This window comes from Equus asinus, chromosome 7 (assembly GCF_041296235.1).
Source record: "Equus asinus isolate D_3611 breed Donkey chromosome 7, EquAss-T2T_v2, whole genome shotgun sequence".
In the NCBI taxonomy this organism is placed as follows: Eukaryota; Metazoa; Chordata; class Mammalia; order Perissodactyla; family Equidae; genus Equus; species Equus asinus.
In genome coordinates this window covers 40,177,424-40,200,685 of record NC_091796.1, presented here as the reverse complement: position 1 = coordinate 40,200,685, position 23,262 = coordinate 40,177,424, and the positions used below count along the sequence as shown (strand labels likewise).

Below are 23,262 nucleotides of genomic sequence, written 5' to 3'. Positions count from 1 at the left end.
GCTATCCTGGCACTTAAAACAGTATTTAACATATAATGGATGCTCAAGACATAGATGCACACAGACATGCACACACACACACAAACACACAAACATATATTTGCTTTTTTAGGTCTAATTTTTCTTTAAATATAAACCTTGATCATAAAGTTAAAGCTATAATTATAAGCATAGATTATAATATTTATAAGCATAAAGTTATATTAGTCTATTAGTCATAATTATAAAATTACTCTTTGCATAAAGTAAAAATAAAGATATAAGAAGCTATTTCTAAGATTAACCACTAAATGATAAAAAACACTGACCTTTATATTATTTTCTGTATCTCACATAATGTAACATTTTATACTGTACTAAAAATGAATATTTTCTACCAAAAACAATATTCAACAAATATTTAATACACTTCAAGAGTATGTTAGGTACTAGATTAGTCCTTGAGGACCCAAAAATGGGGGCAAATATACATAGGTCCTACCCACAAGTAGTTATAAGGTAGTGGGCATGCAGCCAGGCAAGAAGTGTGCATTTAATCTTTTCTATCTTATGTGTAACGTCACTAAGACTATATTATTTCTAAGAGAAAAAATAAATCTGAGATCTTCATAGAAGGCAGAATACTTATAGGAAATCACAGAAGTGAACAGGAAAAAAATCACAGGTAAGCATAGTCACAAATGGCTGAAATGAGCTGCAGTTCCAGAATCTCCTGCTCACTAAAGCCTTTCCTGCCTTCCTTATCATATTTACTAGGCTGTTAAGAAAATATAGCTTCTATAATATTTGTTTGTTTCCTTGGGATCTCACTGAAGGCAGGGACTTTCCCATAATATATATATATATATATATTCCAGTTTTAGCACCCTCCTTATATCTGCATGTACTGTGAATTCAATAAAACATTAATAAATTGTTGAATACATTTTGTGTAGGACTAAATTAACAATTTAAGTAATTTAATGTCTGTTTTTGACGGTAACATCTTATTGAAGTAGAACCTTTATACAGAAGAGTATGCAAATCAAAGAATACAGCTTATTATATTTTCGCTGTAAATGTACCAGTAACATCCTCACTCAGATAAAAAAAAATTGAACACTGCCAGCAGAAGCTCCTAGTGTGTGCTCTCCCAGTCACTACCACCCAGTAGGGGCTGCAATCCTGACTGCTATCACCATCATAACGTTTTGTTTGCTTTTGAACAGGATCATACAGGACTTACTGTTATTGTGTCTTCTTTTGCTCAGTATTATGATTACGAGATTCATCAAAGTTGTTCTATGTAGCTGAAATCTGTTCATTCTCACTGCACACTGTGTATGAATATGTCACATTTTACTTATCCATTCTACTTTACATTCATTTAAGTATTTTCCAGTTTGTGGCTATTAAAATAATGCTGCTATAAGCTTTCCTGTAAGTGATTTTGATGAACATGTGTATGATCTACCATTGGGTATATACCTAGGAGTGGAATGTATTTAATTGATTAGTAGATAGTACTAAAACATTTTCTACAAAATTGCACTCCCACTGACAGGCTGTGGGAGTTCCAGTTGCTCCACCCTCTAAGAACCTCAAGCATCAGCAGTCTGCATTTTAGCCATTCTGATGAATGTGTGGTGGTGTTTCATTGCTGTTTTAGTTTACATTCTCTGAGAAATCAAGCACCTTTTCATTATTATTGTACATTTGGATATCCTCTTTCATGAAGTGGCCATTCAAGTCTTTTGCCCCCTTTTCTTGGATTGTTTCGTAATTATTTTTATTATATTATTATTTTACGTAGTTATATTTATTTTTTTACTTATTATGTATTTATTTTATTATTAATTTTAATATTGATTTAGTGCTGTATTGATTTATCTCCTCAGATATAGGCATTACTTATACATTTTATCAGTCTGTGTTTTGTCTTTTCCTAACTTAATAGTGTCCTTATTCACTATTTTTTTAAAAACTCATGATGCTATTTTTCTGTTTAAGAAAACTTGGCCTTACCCATATTTAGTAAGATATTTTCCTATATTTTCTGTTAGACTTTTTACTGTTTTAACTTTCACTTTTACAACTATCCTCTATAAAAATTGATATTTGCATGTGGTGATGAGTAGGGGTAAGCACTTATTGTTTTCATATGGCTATTAGAAGGCCACTCATTCTTCACTGTGCTGCAGTGGGACATTTGCCACAAATCAAGTGAGGGTAGATGTATGAGCCTGATTCTGGACACTCGAGTCCGTCCCACTGGTCTATTCATCTGTCCTTGAACCAACAGCAAGTCATCTTACATACTGAGCTTTATTATAATTTTTGCAAAAGGGTGAGTTCTCAAGTTTAGTTCTTCTTCAATATTATTTTGAATATTTTTGCTTCTTTGATTTTTCATGTCATTTTAGAAACAGCTTTTCAGTTTACACGTACACACACATGCACACAAACACAAAATATGCTGAGAATTTGTTTGGGATTTGCATGAACATCTTCACAATACTGTGTTCGGATTCATGGCCAAGATATGCTCCCCTCATTGATTTGCATCTTCTTTAATTTGTCTCAAAAATATTTTGTAGTCTTCTGTGTAGAGTTATTATAGATCTTCTTGATAGATTTAGTCTAAGGATTTCATGTTTTAAAATTGTATTATAAGGTATCTTTTATAATTTTATTTCTAATTAATTGCTGTTAGTATCTAGTAATGTTTTAATTATCTAGCTATCTATACTTTAGCCAACACTAAAGTTTAATAATTAAATAATATTTTCATTCTAAAATATATTTTAGAGCTGTTTATCACTGTGAATCATTATTTTAAAATTATTTTGGTTAGTTTCACCTGATTACCATTTTATTAAATTTTAAAATAATATTACATTAAGAGTTTAGTTATAATCACAATAAAATTTTTAATTTATTTGGTTAGAACTTGACTTTTCCTCATTATTGGATTACATTAAAAAATGTGATATGTCCTCCATTTATCCACTTAAAAAATACGTTTCTTCAAGACTTACCATAGAGCTATAGTAATCAAGATGGGGTATTAGTGAAAAGATAGACACATAGATCAATACAACAGCCCAAGAAAAGACCCACAGAAATACAGTCAAATGATCTTTGACAAAGAGGCAAAGGCAATAAGTGGAGCAAAGATCGTCTTTTCAACAAAAGGTGCTGAATCAAATGGACTTCCACATGCAAAAAAATGAAGGTAGACACAAACCTTACACCTTTCACAAAAATTAATTCAAAATGGATCATAGACCAAAATGCAAAACTATAGAACTAGAAGGTAACATAGGAGAAAATCTAGATGACCTTGGGTATGGCGATGACTTCTTGGTTATAATACCAAAGGCACAATCCATGAAAGAAATAATGGATAAGCTGGACTTCATTAAAATTAAAACCTTTTCTCCTGCAAAAGTCAATGTCAATAGAACGGGAAGATAAGCCACAAACTGGAAGAAAATATTTGTGAAAGGCACATCTGATAAAGGGCTGTTATCCAAAATATTCAAAGAACTTTGAAAACTCAACAGTAAGAAAACAAACAACCCAATTGAAAAACAGGTCAAAGACACCTCACCAAAGAAGATATACAATGGTAAATAAGCATATGAGAAGACGCTCCAAATCATATGTCATCAGGGAAATGCAAGTTAAAACAACAATGAGATATTACTACACACCTATTAGAATGGCCAAAATCCTCAACACTGACAACAACAAATACTGGCTAGGATGTGGATCAACAGGAACTCTCACTCTCTGCTGGTAGGAATGCAAAATAGTACTGTCATTTTGTAAGACAGTTTGGCAGTTTCCTACAAACCTAAACATTCTTATCATGTGATCTAGCAAATGTGTTCTTTGGTATTTACGCAAAGGAGTTGAAAGCTTACCTCCACACAAAAACCTGCTCATGTATATTTATAGCAGCTTTATTTGTAATTGCCAAAACTTGGAAGCAACCAAGATGCACTTCAGTAGGTGAATGGATAAAATAAACTGTGGTACATCCAGACAATGAAATATTATTCAGTACTAAAAAGAAATGAGCTATCAAGCCATGAAAAACATGGAAGAAACTTAAATGCATATTACTAAGCGAAAGAAGCCAATCTGAAAGCCTACACGCTATATGGTTCCAACTACATGACGTTCTGGAACAGGCAAAACTATTGAGATAGTAAAAAGATTGGTGATTGACAGAGTTTGGGGCATGGGAAAGGGGAACCAGTAGACAGAGCACAGAGATTTTTAGGGCAGTGAAAATACTCTGTATGATAGCATTATGGTGTATGCATGTCATTATACATTTGTCTAAACCCATAGAATGTATAACACCAAGAGTGAACTCTAACGTAAACTATAGACTCTGGGTGACTATCATGCGTCAACGTAGGTTCATCAATTGTAACAAATGTATCACTCTGGTAAGGGATGTTGATAATAGCAGAGGATATATATGTGAAAGGTCAAGGAATATGTGGGAAATCTCTGTACCTTCCCCTCAATTTTTTTGTGAACCTAACTGCTGTTAAAAAATAAAAAGTCTTAATAAAAACCTATCACTTTGTATACGTTACATATACACATTTTCATTTGTCAAGTATACTTCAATAAAGCTGGAAAAATATTTTAGAAAATAAATAATAAAATAAATATTAAGAATTTCAATCATATTTGGTCTTTTCTTCATAGAAGCTTCCATTTGGTATTTATATCTTTTTAGTTGAATTTACGTTTCATTCTCTAACAAATGAGATTTTTTCCCCTTAAATTTCGAAGTAGATATTTGTGGTTTTCATGACCAATGAAGCTGTTTTTGTTAGTGGATACAGTCGATAAAAGTCATTAATTATATTTCTTGATTCTGCCCTATCAGATATTGGGGAAACTTTATGTTACACTGATTTTGGGGCTAGTGTTATAATTTATCCCACAAGATTTCTATCTCGTGAAAATTCTAATTTATAAGAAGCAAATGAAGTGACAAACATGAAAATGCTTGCTTGTCATTTTCAAGTTCTTCTACGTTTAACATCTAACTTCTATCTCCATAAACATCCTTCCTAAATTTCAGACCCATAAATCAAAGTGATATCAAGACACTTAGACTTGAATCACGCCATACACAATTCCAAATCAAACATATCAACATCTTCCCTCCAACCTTTCTTTTGTTCCTCAATAGATTTCTCGCTTAACATCTGATACTACCATCAAACCGATTATTCAAACCCTAACTCATCTAATTACCACTGGACTGATGTCGTTAAAAGAGAAATCTGACCATCCAGCTTCTTGAGTGGATTTCCATAGTCTTCAGCAGAGTCCAAACTCCTTAAAATTATTCATTATCTGACACTTAGTTCCCTACCCTCAATGTTTGCCTGTGCCGACCTGCCACATAAAACACAACTATGAGTGTGTGCGCACACACAGACACACATCAGGTCAAGCACTTGTTCTAAGCTCCAGCCATACAGCTAAAAGTGCAGAGCTGTGAATCCACCACAATCTTACCTGTGCCCTAAGAGAATCGGAATTTTAGCATTAGGTCTACTCTTCACGATTGTTATTATCAGACTAATATGTCAAGCATATTTGAACATTCACTAAACGTAAATTAAATTGAAGTCAGATTAAATTGCAAAAGAATGAGATAAGGTCAAAAGTCCTGAATCTGAATATAGAAAGGTTTCAAACACCAGTTGTGTTAGCTGGGAGACTTGAGGAAAGCTACTTTACCTCTCTGAATCCTAATTTCTTTATTTCTTCCTTGAAAGCATGAAAGAATTATTTACTAAAAGCAGAATTCAAGAGATGATGCATAGATATTCCACCTCCTTAGTGATGAAAGAAATGGAGTTTGAAACTATTTTGAGAGTATATTTTTTCATTCGTCAGGTTGGAATACACGTTTAAACAACCATAGAACTCAGTGTTAGCACAGATGCATAACAAAACAAGCTTATGCACTGCTCAGCTTCAGTAAATGGTATGGCTTTTATGGAAAGTAGTTTCAGAGAGGTATTAGAAATTTTAAAATATTATAACCAACCTACTTATATAAATCTATTATTACTTTAAAAAGCACTAAGAAAGATTTCTTAACAAAAAAAATTTACCACAAAAATATCTATAAGCTGTAAAAATAAAAACAACCGAAATATAGAAATTACGGCAAAAATATGTTACACCCATATAATAGACTTTTGTACAGAGACGTAAATGATATATTTGAAATTTGTATAACAATTGATAAAAATTCTATTATATCATCTTGGGAATAAAATTAGGACACACTTTCATTAACAATGAAAAAGTCAGTAATATATTAAAAGTGGTGACCTCTACATATGGAAATGATTTTAAGTTTTAAATCTGTTTTTACACTTTTTTGTACTTTCTTTGCTACAACAAATATGCATTACCATCAGAGTGTGAAGAAGATCATACGAGATATTTTTGCTCTGAAAACACTGGAAATTTTGATAAAATGGAACTTCAAATATTATGACTTGGGAAATGAAAAAAAAGTCTTAGAGGGGCCAGCCTGGTGACATACTGGTCGTGTTCACATGCTCTGCGTCAGCGCACCAGAGGCCGCTGAACTGCATCCTGGGTGCGGACCTACACACCGCTCATCAAGCCATGCTGTGGCAGCATCCCACACGGAGGAACTACAAGGACTTGCAACTATGATATACAGCTATGAACTGGGGCCTTGCAGAAAAAAAAAAGAGCAAGAGAGAGGAAGATTGGCAACAGACGTTAGCTCAGGGCCAATCTAAAAAAAAAAACGTCTTAGGCATATCTAAGGATACAAAGTCAAAAATAGAATTCCTCTCATAAATATAAGGCTGCAAAGGATTAATTCAACTTTATCCTAGGACTCAACAATTTTCCACAGATAGTTTCCAGAAGAAAATGGACAACACACAATAAAAATAGCCCAGAGCACAAGGACAAAAGGCAGCAAGAACTTGAGCTAGAAGAATGAGATGTGGAAGTAGATGACAAAGACTACAGATATTTAAATTATTGTATGTATATTATAAAACAACTATTTGTACTATGTTTAAGAAGTAAAAGAAAGCTTCAAATACCTGTGTCAAACAGGGAATCATAAAGTGACTTAGAAAATTTGGGAGAAAAGCAAATAAAATTTGGAGAAGAATAATTATTTTTGCATCTATCTATCTATGTTAGAAAGTGAGAGACTTGTCAGTTAAAAAAAAAAAGAATATAAGAACTATTTGTGAAGTATGAACTACTGATTATCTCCTCAAATATTGCCTCTGTCCTTTGTTTTATATTCTGGTCCTTTGGAACATCACTTAGATATGTGGTAGACCTGACTCTTGCCTGTACATCTCTTAATCTCTCTTTCATTTTACTAATATTTCACTAATTTTCAGTTCAGCACTGTGCAGTCTGCTGTTGAAATCACCCATTTAATTTTGAATTTCCAGTAAAAAGTTGAATGAAAAATTAAGTAATTAAGTGACATCTTAAGGTATTATCTGGACAAGCACAATGCATACTATGGAAATCCTTCCCTATAACCAGGGCTACCATTTGATAGACTGTATTAGTGTTCACGACCACTCACTCTCTCTCTTTTTAAGAGGATTAGACTTCCCACCCTGTTGACATCAGGCTTGGTCATATGACTTGATTTGTTCAATGGAATTTGAGCATAAGCAACATTTATCATCTTTCTGTGGAAGATGTACAAGTCATTGAGTGATCTCAATAATACACCGGTGCTACCAGAACAACATGCCCTAGAAGGATCCAATCCTTCACCCTGGATCCGAGAAGCAGAAATAACATGAAGCACAGACACAGTAGACGCAGCTAAGTTGCAATGCTACTGAGAAATAAACCTTTATACTTGTACACCACTAAGATTTGGCAGTTGCTCATTATTGAAAGATAATCTAATAAATGCTAACTCTCATACTCTCTTCCTTTGCTCCAGAGGGACCTCCTCATTATCTTACCCACTATTCAGATTTTTTTTCTTCTCTGGTTCTCTTTCTTAATAAAATAAAATGTAGTAGCATTAGCAACTATAATTTTAGGCTATCCTTTAGAAAACAATGTTCCTTTTACTTCCTTTTAAAAAGTATGTTTAACATACAGATAACTTTTACAGATTCAATCATTGCCAAAGATAAAATAATCATTAAGAAAATTTAACAAACTTCCCATACGAATCATCAAGTATCATCATTACTCCTTTCTCTTCTTTCCTCCTTCCCTCCTTCAATAATTAATTATGGATAGCATAGTATGTGTCAGGCACTATGCTCAATGATGAGGATTCAATGGTGAAGAAAATATAGTCATGGCCTATGTCTGCCCTCACGGATCTTCCCAGTTTTTAAGGGAGATGGACATCAATCAAATATTCAAACACACAAAATTGACAATAAATATGAAAGAGAAGAGTGTGTGCCATACGTACACATAATAGAAGAATTGGATTTAACTGGACGGTCAATGAAAGCTTCCCAGAACTGATTCCTAAGCTGTAATCTTAAGAATAAATAGTAATTAAACAGGAAGAAGGAAGAGAAAAACATTATAGGAAAAGGAAATAGCACAAAAACACCATATAGGCTGGAAAAAAAGTGGCAAGTAGGAGAAATTCAAATAAGGCCATTGTATTTGAACCAAATAATAAAGATGAACCAGGTGTGATATGAGACTGCAAGGCAGGTATGTCTACCTATTCAGGGACCTTGTGAGATACATTAAGGAGGAGTTTTTGTCCCTTTACACCTACTAAAATTAATTCAGTATGGAGGAGAACTGATCATACTTATAAAAGAAAAAAGAACGCATCTACAACAATGTAGATTATGGATTCAAAAGGGAGCATCGTGACAGCATGTAAACCAGGTTTGGAAATCACTGTTAGTTCATGAAAGACACAATGATAGCTTGTACCAGGGTGCTGGTGGAGTAGCGAAGCGGATAGATTTAAAAGATATTTGGTATGTGGAATATTTCTCGTTAACATGTTGAGTAAAAGGGTGGAAATAGAAAGAGGAATCAAGAAAACTCATAGGTTTCTGAGCTAAGAAAACTAGTTTTGTAGTTGCAGAGAAGAAATGAGGGTTGACTGAAGGAGATCATGAACTTGATTAGACATTTTAATTCTAAAGATTAGACATTTTAATTCTTCGGGTATAAGAGGATATGTCAAAAGGTGATAGGAGTCAGTGTAAAACTCCTTATAAGATCATTTTTTCACTATTTTGATTTTTCTAAGGGATTCAGAGTGATAAAAGAACAACATTTGGAATAGAAATAAAATTTAAGCTAATGATAAATACAAACACCACCATACCACCCCAGGTACACCAAATAAAGAGGTTCATTATATTTAACATATTAGATATGCTATATAAGAATAAAAATCATATTTGCAGAATTACCTTTCACTGATACCTTTTGATATGTTTTCAATATCGATCACAAGTTTTTTATTTTCTTCCATCAATTGAGCATATACTATTGAAATATCTGAAAAATCTTGTGCGAGATTAGAAAGTTCAATATCCCATGTTTTTTGCTTTAAGAAAAGAATAAAAGAATAATTTATACATGTTTATGTATTTTGAAAAGAGAAAATGTATAGTAATTAAGTTACTTTTAGTTGCACAAGTTAATATTTGAGATTAGAGAATGGAGCTCTAGTGGGAAGCAAAGGAAAGGTCAACTTACTGTGGTATAAAAACTATTAAGTGCTTCCAGATATTCATTTTCATAATTTTTTTTCTTCCAGATTAGTTGATCACAAACCCTTTTCAATTCATCTAGCTGAGAAAAAATATACACAAAAAATAAACGAATTGTGGAGCTTTCCATTCTTTTGTAAAGTAAGAAACAGATTCTATTTCAAATTATGCAGCTATCATAACTTAAATACTGATTAAAATAATATAAAATAACTAACCATAGGCTGTTTTCATTTATGAAAATTGATGCAAGATTCTGAATAAAATATAAGAGGTCTGACAGTGCTCAAATAAGTAATCATAATAAAATAGAATTATTTTAGTTATGTTGTAAGAATTGATAAAAACTAAAATATTGAAATCATAATTCATCACATTGACAAATCAAGGAGAAAACAACAGGAATATGGCCAACACTCCACAAAATAGTCATTTGGCAAATTCACTATCTCATTTCCATAAATTTTAAACTAGTCCAAGGAAAAACTACCCAAATATACTACAAAGAAACAATAGAAAATATCAAAATAAATCATAAGATGCTAAATGTATGCTCGCTGAACTCAGGAATGAAACTATATTATCCTTTATCATCACTGTTAGTAATCATGTTTTGTGAAAGTTTAGCTAAATGCAACCGGATAAGGAAACCAAACGTTACTATTATAATACTGAATATGAATAGATAATATGTCTACAACTTTAGATGATTTGATTAAATACCTAGGAAAACAAAAGAGTCTATTTAAAACTACAATAAATGATTTTGGTAAAATGGCTTGATATAAGCATAAGAAAATTAATAGACTTTATCTCTAAGAATAATAATATGTTACAAAATATAGTGACAATACTTAAAAACTTATCTCAAAAAATGAAAAATATTTGGGAGTAAATTCAGCACAAAAGGGAGAACCTATATAAAGCAAACACCAATTCATATTTAAAAGCTTAAATCAAGATCCGCATAAAAAGAATGATATGTCATGTAAAAGTTTAACAGCATATACCATCAGTTATCCCATTATTAATATAAAATACAATGAAAAAGAGTATTCTCTTTTGAACCTCATGAAATGGAAGAGAAGGTATGTGAGACCAGCCAAGAGGTATGCTAAAAATAAGAATAATGTTGAAAACTTGCTATCAGATTTTAAAACATCCTATAATACCACTATATTAAGGCAGTATTTATTTTTTGTGTTGTAATAAAGATCAGAGGGAAAAACGAGAGCCAAGAAATAGATCTGAATGTTTTTTGAAGTGGTATTTGAATTCAGTGAGAGAGAAATCATTGACTTTAACTAACGGAACTGGAATAATGTAGAATTTCTGTTTTTAAAAAAGTGGTCTCTCTACTTCACATCTAACTCTCACCATAACAAAAATAAATTTCAAATGAATGAAAACCTAAAGGCAAACAAAATAGTGCAAATTATTAGAGTAAACAATACGAGTTTATTTGTAGAATCTTGAGCTAAAGGAGAATGTTACCTTGCCGAGTAAACCAAGAAGATCTGTTGAGGCGTTTGACAACATATTTTACAAAAGTTGAGTGGCAAAAGAAACCACAAACAAGACTGAAGGAAAAATAAGAACCCAACACTCCAAGATATAGTCCTCAGGAAGGGCATCATTGAAAACGGCAGATTAAGAACAGCTGAAAACTCTCCTCCATAAAGGTAATGAGAAAACTGGCCAAAAAACTATCAAAATTAGCTGTCTCAGAACTTTTGAAATTAACTGAAGGCTTACAGTAATCTGGGGAGAACTCATTCAAGAAAACAGCCTAATCTGAGTCAGAAGTATGAGCTCTGTATAATTTTAACCTGTCCTAATCCCTCACATCAGGTCCATGGTAGCCTTGAAGAACATTCTACATTTGTGGAGAAAGCCAGCAGTCAGAGAGCAACCAGAGGGAGTAGAACAGGGCTGAAATGCTTTCAAAGCCTCATTCTCGGATGACTCATTATTTGACCCCGCTGGTGGTCTCTGGGAAGACTCCCCTTGCAAGGATGTCTGTGTTTGACTTGATTCAGAACTCACCCCATACAAAAAGTTTCCCCAGAAAAGTTTTTTCCCAAGGCATGATTGTCAAAAAAAATCTCAGGCAATTGATTAACTCTGTGGCCACTTAGGACAGTGGATAACAACTGGGACAAAAAATAGAGTAACCAATAACTTTAAAGGAAAAGCTTTTGAGGAGAATGAGGTGTCCACAGTGGCTTTGGAAAACTCCAACATATTCCTGGGAATCTAGAAGGCTGCAAATGCACAGAGATGTGTGAAAGCCCAGGGCTATTCAGATGCTCTGAAAATACCTGAGATGCCCTTTAAGTTCCCACCTCTGGCAACCTGGAGGCTCTATGAAGGTAGGAAGAGAAAACTAAGGCAGAGCTGACAACTGCCTGGATGAGTGTTGAGCATGTGACTAAACAGCACACAAAGCCCCTTGGCACAGATTGGGAAACTTACTGTTTCCAGATTTCCTACAATCATTAACAATCCTTAAGATAACTGAGAAGAGACTTCAGTGGCTACACATGGAAAAGAAAACAGACTTTAGAGAATTCATTCAGAAAGGTCAATAAAGAAACAAGTAACAACTCCAGCAAACAGCAACAGGAACAAACCCTGGGGCGGAGTGTGTTATAAAAATAAAATACAAGTATTACTAAATATATTCAATGTACCAAAAGAAATACTGAGTATATTTTTCTTAGAATTATGATCAGTAATTAAAGGAATATTTGGATTGATGTCATAACTTTGAGAAGTTCAATGAATTATGAGATGATTTACCTGATATTTAATAATTACCCAGGTATTTGGATGTTAGACAATTTCTAACCCAAATGAAAATAGATTTTTTAATAAATTTTTGCTTCAAGAAAGCTTTGAAATATTTTCCAGAATTATTCTTCAGAAACTGTCAAATTCCTTTGCTAAATGATGTGTAAACATTCTTACCCACTCATTATTACTATTGTTTGGGAAAGAATCACGAAAAAACTATTAATCAAGCTTTTTAGCTAGTCAGCATATCTTGCAAGTAATCCTCAGATAAGGGTGTAACCAAGTCATTGAGACAGAGACACATCCAGCTTGACATGATTACAGGGTATAGTCTACGGCTTCAGTTTTCTTGGATTTATTTTTTGTCTTAATGTAGAACACTTATTTTAGATTTGTATTAGGACATTTTAGGTTTTTAAATGAGAAAATATCTTTGTAAAATATCTCAATTTGTAATGTAGTTCTTAATCATAAAAGTCATCTAGAGGGGCCGGCCCCCTGGCCAAGTGGTTAAGTTCGCGTGCTCCGCTATGGCGGCCCAGGGTTCGGATCCTGGGCGCGGACATGGCACCGCTCGTCAGGTCACGTTGAGGCGGCGTCCCAAATGCCATAACTAGAAGGACCCGCAACTAAGATATACAACTATGTATAGTTTATATACATATATATATATATACACAAATATATATACATATATAGTTATGTATATAGGGGGATTTGGGGAGATAAAGCAGGAGAAAAAAAAAAAGATTGGCCACAGTTGTTAGCTCAGGTGCCGATCTTTAAAAAAAAAAAAAAAGTCATCCAGAAGCCTGAATTTTTCACCCAGGAAGACCTGCGACTCTTTTTGCAAACTGAATTAATAGGGAGTGAAGAGTTTTCAGAAAATCTCGTATTAAAGAATATTGGTTGATCAACCATTTACAAATCTGAGAGCACAAATGAGTGGTGGTTTGAACTAATTCAACGAATACTTTTAACAACTCCATGAAGTACTTCTCTTAAAATCCCTGAATCTCTGTCTTCAATGACTTCTCTATGAATACTACAGTGGGTGGATTTGCCTTTCTTGGAAATTGCTTGACTATATGGAAGAAACCATTTTCTTTCAGCTGGCAACGGCATTGGCATCACCTGTGCTTAACCAAAAACATGGACTCCAGAATCTGCTGCTGTTTCTCAAGAAGTCATCAATAAGTTTAAATTTTCTTTATTTGTACACGTTAGCAAAAAAATTCACAGTTATGAATGAATTCATCAGTCTGCAGTGAATTATAACAACTTTTTTATACCAGAAATAATAATTACTTCTTTGCATATTTGGTCATCTCCATAAGTAAAAGATGAATTATATTGGACATAGGCATTTAATGAATCATTTTGTTTGTTATATCCCTGAATCTCCCTGTCACCGTTTCTTTCTTGGCAGGCTTGATAAATGTCTTGCTAACTGCTTCAGTAGATCTGGGTTCTGAAACTAATCGTAATGCTAAAAACATAATTCTAAAGTCTAACATTTTCATTCTATGTTACTCCGCACATAGACCTGAGTATCCTTCTATTTATTTTAAAATTTTAAAAGGCTTTGTAAAATATTTTTTGTGCTTCAACATGAAATTCGATTGTGGATTATTTCATAATTGTGATCACTGTGATCAATTCTAGAATGCATAATGAAATAGATTTGTTTTCTTCATCAGTTCAAAAAACCAAAAATTCAAATCCATTTGAGTTATTCCCACTCTAATTTTTTTTCTTTTCAGCTTATGCTTTTGCAACATTAGTAAAATTTTTAGGCAATACTTTAGTTATCTTCATACTTATCTAAAGACATGCAACTGATTCCATCACATTCTTCACTGGTCTCTTTACCTCTATACTTAAAAATCCTTATTTTTAACCACCTCTCTATGATTGGGTCTACAAAAGGGCAAAACCCAGAAATAGGCCCAAAATCTGTTTCTAATTTACTTTCTAGATCAAATGTGGTAACTGTAAGGCCTAAAATTATACATATTTCATATACCAAACAATTGTCAATCTCTAAAAGTTGAATTTCCAATGTGTTTTCCAATAGAAAGAATGAGAGATAAACATGAAAATTCAGTGCCTGAGGGTTAAAATTAATGATCTGTATTACCATGTCACTGAGAGGTGTTTTTTCGAAGCCTCTAAAAGAAGTTATGAAGCATTCATGAGCACACCTTAAGTATTATATGTGTAGTTCTTGCAATCTGCAACTTTTAGATAAGTGCTATTACTCTATCCTTACCCTAAGCAATAAAATCCATGGAATCACTGGTATTATGTGCTAATTGCTTACCTAGTATAAATGATAATAAATACATAACTTTGAAAATGTTATTCATTGGAATGTCTAAAATCATGTAGTATGTCATGAATGGTAATCTTTGCAAGTAAAATAAAAGACGAAATATGAATGGCTAACAAAAAAGAAAACTAGTTACTTCACTACTAGGCAGGAAAATGAAAATTAATGCAACACTTCTTCACTCAACAATTAGGTTGGTATAATTTAAAAATAGCTACAGTGCTGGGAAAAATGAGAGAAATCAGACAATTCTATTGCTCCTAATATACACACGCACATGCACAAATATACAAATAAAACTTTTTGGAAAGTAGTCAGTAATATCTGTGTTGAAAAATACATGTAGTTCTAACCCAAAAATCCAGCTTTTGAGAATCTGTCACATACAAAGAATCAGTAGGCAAAGACAACATGTATAAAGCTATTCATTTTAATGTTGTTAGTAGTGGTTAATAACTGTGTTCAATCTGAATTTATTCAAAAGGTAAATAACAGTCAGTTGTAGTTGAAATGAATAAAGTGTAATGACTTAGTAAACCTCCATTGCAACTTCCTTCTAATGTGCTTTTCTGTGCATCAGAGCCTAGGAAAGAAAAAGAACAGAAAGGGAGGCAGGAAGGAAAGTGCAGTTTCCAGTCTCATTTGCTGAAAGGGTTCAGGATGCAAATTAGTTTTAACCAACAGGAGATGTAGTTATGCATATTATGAAAAGTGGAATTGAGGTAAAGGGTATCTTCTTGATTTTTGGTTGCTTTTGTTTAATTTAGTTTTGTTTGTTTTCTCTCTACTGGCAAGTAAGGTCGTGGAGGTGTGAAGATTGTGTAGCTGAGTTTTAGTGTCCTTCCACCAGCTCTGGGTGTTGAGGCACTGTGGCATCACGAGCAGTGGCTACAGCTTCCAGATTCCAGCCTCCCACGCTTGGAGCAGGGATATGCTCAATACAGTCGTTCTTGAACTCAAGAGGGCCAGGGGCAGCCTCAGATGTCATAGCTCCTGTATTGTTCAATCTGGGAAACGTTCCTCGAAGTCCAGCCCAGAGCTCTCTCTGCCAGCTTTGCAAACTTACTGAAATCTCTAAATCCCTTTCTACCTGAAACAAAGAGATTTCTGTTTTCTGCACTGTACCCTGGCTAATTTGATGGCAATTCATAGTGTGTAATATATATGCTATTAAAAAAGTGCATTAGATTTACATCTAATAACTTTGAAGAATATCCACAATGTATGTTTTAGTAAAACAGCAAGTTTACTAAATGTGTATATAGGACAAACTCTCTTTTATAAAAATGAAATAATAAAACATATCATATATATACATAATCTCCCATATATTTATAGAAACATGGAAAAATATGTGCAAGATGGCACCTTATGCTGGTAACACAGGCTACTTCCTGGGGGCCCAGAAATGGGGAGAAAATAGTGGATAAATTAATGGCTAAATCGGTGTATCTTTTTATTTTATACCATTGGTCTCAGTGAACATGTTACTTAATAATATTTAAAAGGAATTTATGTGAAGTTAAGAAAGGCAATACTTAGTCCACACAATCTCATTGTATTACAAATTGAGTGAATCATTAATGAAACGAAAATTACTGAGGATTGCTGTGCATAAAAATAATGAAAACATCATTATTTGGCCTACACAAATATGCATCAAATATGGCCTGCACAATTCTATCACTAAAAAGAGAACCTATACAACATTTTAAGAAATCAGTTATTTAGCAATATACGGAATTCACAGTTGTGAATGCTTTAAATGTGGTATGTTCTTAATATATGCATATTGAATGGGAGATTAAATTTGAATACAAAATATCAATAAATATTTTACATTATGAAAATCATATACAGAATAAAATGTTTTTCTACATTAATATGAAGCCCTTTATATACATATATATATATATATTCCCCTTTAATCAATATTTTAACCCCTGTATCTCTCTTGTAGATTAACATATTAAATTTAACACATCTAGTTTTTCAAATCAGAAAATTGAATCTCAAAAATTTGCAATGTGGAAGTCACAAATGGAATGTGGAGGAGAAATCTGAGTCCCACTCTCTAAGATAGCCTCTAAAACAACATTCTAAATGAACTGCTTTAAAAATTCTCAACCTCATTAGTCATCAGAAAAATGCAAATTTCAAACCATATCAGCATAAATCCTCCAAAAGAACTATAATTAAAATATATAAAAGACTACATCAGATGATGATATTATCTGAGGCTGGAACTCTCATACATGATGGTCTCAGTAAAAAAATGTATAACCATTTTGGAAAATGTTTTTTGGCATTATCTGCTAAAACTGAACACATGCATTTTTTGGCCCAGCAATTCCCAACATAAATGAATCCATAATTTCAATGCATATTTCCAGTGTCTTGGTCGGGAAAACTGGAAGGATTGAATTGTCATAAACTGGAATAGGGAAGATTGCAAGTTATAGAGAGGTTGACTATCTGACGTTCAATTTTGGAAAAGTTAAGTGTGAGATAACCAGTAGACATCTAAGTGGAGACTGAGTTGGCAGTTAGATGTATAAAGCTTATTATAAAAGACTAAGCACTGGGATTCTCAAATATTTGGAATTTGGGGAGATATAGAGAAGCCAGTGAAGGAAACTGAGAACAAGCATCCAGAAAAGAAAAAAAAAACTAAGAATAGTGTGTGTTCTGAAAGCCAAGAGAAAAATGGTTCCAAAGATAAGGGACAATCAACTTGGTTAACTGCTCCATGTGAGTTAACTAAGATAAGGACAAAGAAACAATGATTAGATTTAGCAATGTGGAAATCACTGTTGACCTAGATCAGAGATATTTTGCTTGAATGGTGAGGGCAAAAAAGAAAATTGAAACATATTTAAGAAAGGATGGGAGATATTATGACCAAGTGAGATTTATTACAGTACTTCAAGGTTCAACATTAGGAAATCCATCAATATAATTCACTATATTTATAGATACAAGAGAAAATATTGCATGAACATTTCCCTAGATGCAGAAAAGATTCTTGACAAAATTTAACACCTATTTCCAATTTTTTAAAATATTCAATTAAGTGAAACTAATAGCTACTTTCTTAACATGATAAAATACATACTGAATCTTAAAGCCAGCCTCTTGTTTAAGAGAAAAACTAGCAGCAATCCCCTTAACAGCAGGACATAACAAAGATGTCAATGATCTCTACTACCATTTAATATTGTACTAGATGTATTCACCAATGGAATTAGATAAGAGATAACAATTAAAAGGCATAATAAATAATGAAGGAACAATAATATCTATATTATTGTTAATATAATTAAATAATTATATAAGTATTATAATATATTATAATATTAATTAATTACAATTAATAGATAATAATGTAATATAATTAAATAATAAAATATTTGTAGATGAAATAATAGCATCCCAAGAAAATCCAAGATAGACAATGATAAAACTGCCATAAGTAATTTTAAAATCAGTAAATTAGTACAATATGAATTAGCATTATTGACTTCATATACCCAAACAACCAGTTATGAGAAATAACAAAAGAGAAAATCTCCAATTATTAGTGCAACACAATAATTTAACAAATTAGGAATAAACTTTTCAAAAATATGAAAACCCAATATGAGGAAATCTTTTAAAAACACTCCTACAAGACACAAAAGGAGAATTGAACAAATAGAATGGTGCCATCTTTTTGGTTTAAAATAATTCATATTTGTTATCTCACGGTTCTGTATGTCAGAATGCTAGAGGGCTAGGTAAGTACTCTGCTTAGGGTCTCACAAGCTGAAATGAAGGTTTCAGCTGGCCTGGACTCTTCTCTAGAGCCTCTAGAGGATAAACCACTGCTAATCTCATTAAGATTGTAGGCAGAATTCATTTTCCTTTCACAGTTTCTATGTGAAACAGTTTCTATGTGGCCCCCTCCATTTTCAAGTCAGCAATGGCTGATTGAGTGCTTCTCATGCTGTGTGTCTCTCTGACTCTACCTTCTACTATATCTCTCTGATTTTTTGAGCCCTCAGCCAAGAGTGAGAATAGTCTTCTGTTCCTCTCAGTTTTACCTCTGGACTCCGGATTCCACCTTCTGGGCTCTTGGTTTAAACATTTGAGTCATCCTTCCTTTTTCAGGAAAAGTACCACATGTTTGCAGCTGGACAGTTTCATCAACCTGCTTCTGCCAGGAGAATCATGAGGATTCAACATCTTTGTTTTATTTTATACTCTCTCTGCCTCTTTCAGTTTGGATGGCAGTATTTTTGCTGATATAATATTCTCAAGAACATTGTGGGTCTCCCACGTATGCCAGGGATTCATTCATATATATATATATATATATATACACATATCCATAAGACATATACTCATATATAGAGATACATTTAAACAGGCATACCTAGGAGATATTGCAGGTTTACTTCCAGACCACTGCAATGAAGCAAATGTTACAATAAAGCAAGTCACACGAATATTTTGGCTTCCCAGTTTATATAACAGTTATGTTTACACTACATGTAAAAAATTCAGTATCTACAGAGAGCAATTAAGTGAAGTGCAATAAAATGAGGTATGCCTCTGTGTGTGTGTGTATACATACAGATATTCCATTAGAGAGTTGGGGCCAGGTCCAAAGTCTTTTTTAGATAATCACTTTTCCAGTTTTGGCTACACTGAGGTGCTCGAGAGGCAATATCCCTACGTTTCTTTCCTTCTAGTTTAAGGGATATGTGAATGACACTCATCTAAAAGGAACTTTAATTAAAATTGACTAATATTTGTAAATTATACTCAAACATACTAACTAAAATTTTAGCAATGACATAGAATACAGGGTTTTTTTCCTAACATACACAAAACCAACACAGCTAGAAAATGACTGAATTTATAACCTTGCAGCCTTTTTATCTTTTAAAGAATACTACTGGAAGTAACCAACATTTACAGTACTTAACACAAAGAAAGTCCCTACGAGAAGACTGTGGAATACAGGAAGTCCACTGGACAATATAGAAAGATAATATTTACAAAATCATAATGGATGGTTTCATCTAAAAGTTAATCATAAGGCACAAAATTGCATACAAAATAATAGTGATTTTAAGTCTGTGCTATTTATTACAGTGGAAGTAACTTTCCTCAGCTCTCCATTTCACCCACATCAATTACAAAATTTCTAAAATCTATCTCTTTAACTATATATATAATGTTTGCTTAAAATAAAATCAAGGAATTTTTATTCTAAGGAATAAGTAAATTAAATCACAAATGACATTAAAGGAAAAAACTCTCTGGATTTAAAACAATATAAACACCAAGAGTCATTAAACAATTTTGGTTATGTTTAAAGTGATGTTCAAAAATTCAGTTAGATTCAAAGAAACAATGCTAACATTAACAACATTTAACATTATTATATTAGGTAAAGAGTAAGAATAGTATAAACTCAGATCTTAAATTGCCAGCTAGCTGCCATACAAGTTCCAGTAGGCAATAACTCTAGAGGATTAATGATAAGAAAGGCAAGAAATTTGATTAATGGAAATATTGTCATCTAAAAAGTGAATTGAAAAAAGTAAAGTTAAGATTTAAGAATTTTGGAAAATGTGAAAATGTAGGCAAATCATTTAGTTTTATCAAAAATATAAGGCATATGATTGTTACTTGAGCTTCTAGTATTATACCATAATTAAACTTTCATTAATTTTCTATCACAATATTATTTTGTTAAAATTAGTAGTTATGCTACGTTTAAAAGTTTTAGAGATATTTATCACAGCTTTGTTTATAACACTTAAAAATCGAAAACTTCATAAACGTCCAATAACAAAGGTCTAAGAAACTTTCAATCATTAAAATTACATTGTAAAATATAAGGTAACTTTGAAATAAGTTTTTATATAATATAAGGAGAAACAAGTCTTTGATTTTTGTATGCTATGATAACATGCTTCTTAAATATATTAGAAGGCTTGTTTATATACAACAAAATATTAACCCTGACTACATCTGGACAGTGACATCATGGATCAAAATTTTCTTCTACTCACATGAGTAGTCTAAACTTTGAGGAATGAACATTAAGTATTTGTACCATTCAAAAAAAAGTCTTAAAATAATTTTAGAAAATGGTTTGTGTAATGAATCCCACTCGATTTTCTGAGGGTCGTAGGGAAGAAAAGGAGATCTTTTAGCAGCAATTGCAGTGTTGTGTGGTGGTGAAGGCCTGACTGGAAATAATCTGAAGTGGGAATGCAGGGAGAGAAATCAGAGACAGTGAATATAGAAAATCCTTGTGAGGGGTTTTGCTTCAAAGTGTAACAGGAAATGCAACTGTAGCTCTTAGGGAAAGATTTAAAAACAAAAGCAAAAACATTAAGTATTCAAAACAGGGAAATGAAAAGTAAAAAGAAATAGAATAAGCCTAAAGAAACAAGACGAAAATTATAACTATAAAAGCATATACTAACATTTTAGAAGTTGGAAAATTGTAGAATTATTAAGTCCAAGAGCCATCTCAATTTTTAATTCGATTTTTAAAAATCTGAATATCTAATTTAAAAAGTGAAAAATACCTACACAATTAGAAATAAGAGATAAGCAAAAATATAACATAGCATTTTATATCATATTATGATAATACGTTTGAAAATCTTAATCTATTTGGATTATTTTTAGGGCCGTTAAAAATTATAAATTAACCTCAAGAAGAAATGTGCAGCGTAATAAAACCAAACGTGATAAAATAAAATAACTGCCCATGAAAAATAAAACAATAATTTAAACAATTTAAAAAAATAAACACACCAGAAGTTATATTTTCACCAAAGTGTTTTATCAAACTTTCAAGAAAAAGTTATTTAAATCTATATTAATTCTCTGGGTAATAAGAGAGTAAGAAAAGCTTCATAATTCATTTTTATAAAGCTAGCATAATCCTGATAAGAAAATCTATCAAATACAGCACAAATTAAGAACACTGGAATACAGACTAGCTTATGAATATGGATGTAAAATCTTAAATAAAATACTTGCAAATCAAACTCAGCAGTAAATTAAAAGAATAATAAACCATAACCAAGCAGAGTTTATCCCAAGAATTTAAAAATGGTTTAATACTAATATAATACATCATTTCCATAGGTCAAATGAGAAATTCTTTAAAATCATCTTCACACTTGCTCACAAAGCATTTTGTATAAGTCAACATCTATTCCTGACAAATAGATTTTATAACCTGGATTTATTTTTAAAATCTTTAACACTATAATGAGCATATATTTGAAATCAATATTTAAATAACACAAAACACTTTTTAAAAATAAGAAAGGAAATAAAGCAAATTTCATAGACATTATTTAATATTTTATACGTACGCCACACAATAAAATATATACATTAGAGATTGAAATCTTATGATGTAAAACGTTAGTAATATGCACTTTTATACATGTAATCACATTTTATCCATGTAACACATGAATGTTGTATAATAAAACAATATCAAACACTTTCTCTGTGTCAGTGAGAAAAATCACTCAGCCTCTTTAGATGGGCCTCCTTTTTGGTAAATTGATAATATTAGTAAGAGTTATTGGCTTTATCTATTTTTAGCAAACAAATCACTTCACTTAAAAGAGTCGGAGGTAAAAACATGAATCAAAAGGTATAGTTTGACGGGTGTTTGTGGTATTTGGACTTATACTATATAGTATAATATTAAATTTCTACTAACAAAAACAACATCCAAAAAATATCAAAACATCAGCATATATGCAAAAGGAATTCACTTATTTATAACCTTTACTTCAAACTGAATTATAAGAAAATGATTTTGTGTGCCTGTCATTGTTCAATAAAATATGAAAATCACAAAGGATTTCTAAATCTTTAAAAGTCATTTTTTATTATCTTGATAAATAACTGAATAAAATGAAATGTAGATGGCTGTCTTTTTATATCACAGGAAACTAAAAGTTGTAGATAATGAAATTATATCCTAAAAAAAAAAAAATTCCTCAACTATGGGAGAAGTAGACTTCAAAGAAAACATGAGAAAAGAATTTATAGAAAATCTTTACATTTAAAAAGAATTTGATCTTGACAATATTTTTAAAGTACTTAACCAATTTCAAGATATTTTCTGTTTTACAAAAGCCACTGTAGAGATGAGAAGGGAAAAATGTGTTTTCATTGATACAATGACAACACAAATTAGAGAAAAGTTTGTGTTAATGAAGTAAAGACTGTAAATTGGAAACACGATATGCTTTGAAATTTAAAAAAATCAGTTAAGTTGTATGTGCAATTAGGCAGCACAAATCTTTCATTTTTATCTTGAACTAGAGGTTT

General features: G+C 32.1%; 1 protein-coding gene across 1 annotated transcript in view; it reads right to left on the bottom strand.

Moving 5' to 3' along the window:
- Positions 1-23,262, bottom strand: part of CCDC178 (coiled-coil domain containing 178) — a 351,357-nt gene that overhangs the window by 261,598 nt on the left and 66,497 nt on the right. Inside the window, exons 10-11 of the mRNA XM_070514525.1 lie at positions 9,754-9,849; positions 9,465-9,601 (exon numbers count right to left, since the gene is read on the bottom strand). Coding sequence (XP_070370626.1) covers positions 9,465-9,601; positions 9,754-9,849 — 233 coding nt within the window. The remainder of the gene's footprint in view (positions 1-9,464; positions 9,602-9,753; positions 9,850-23,262) is intronic.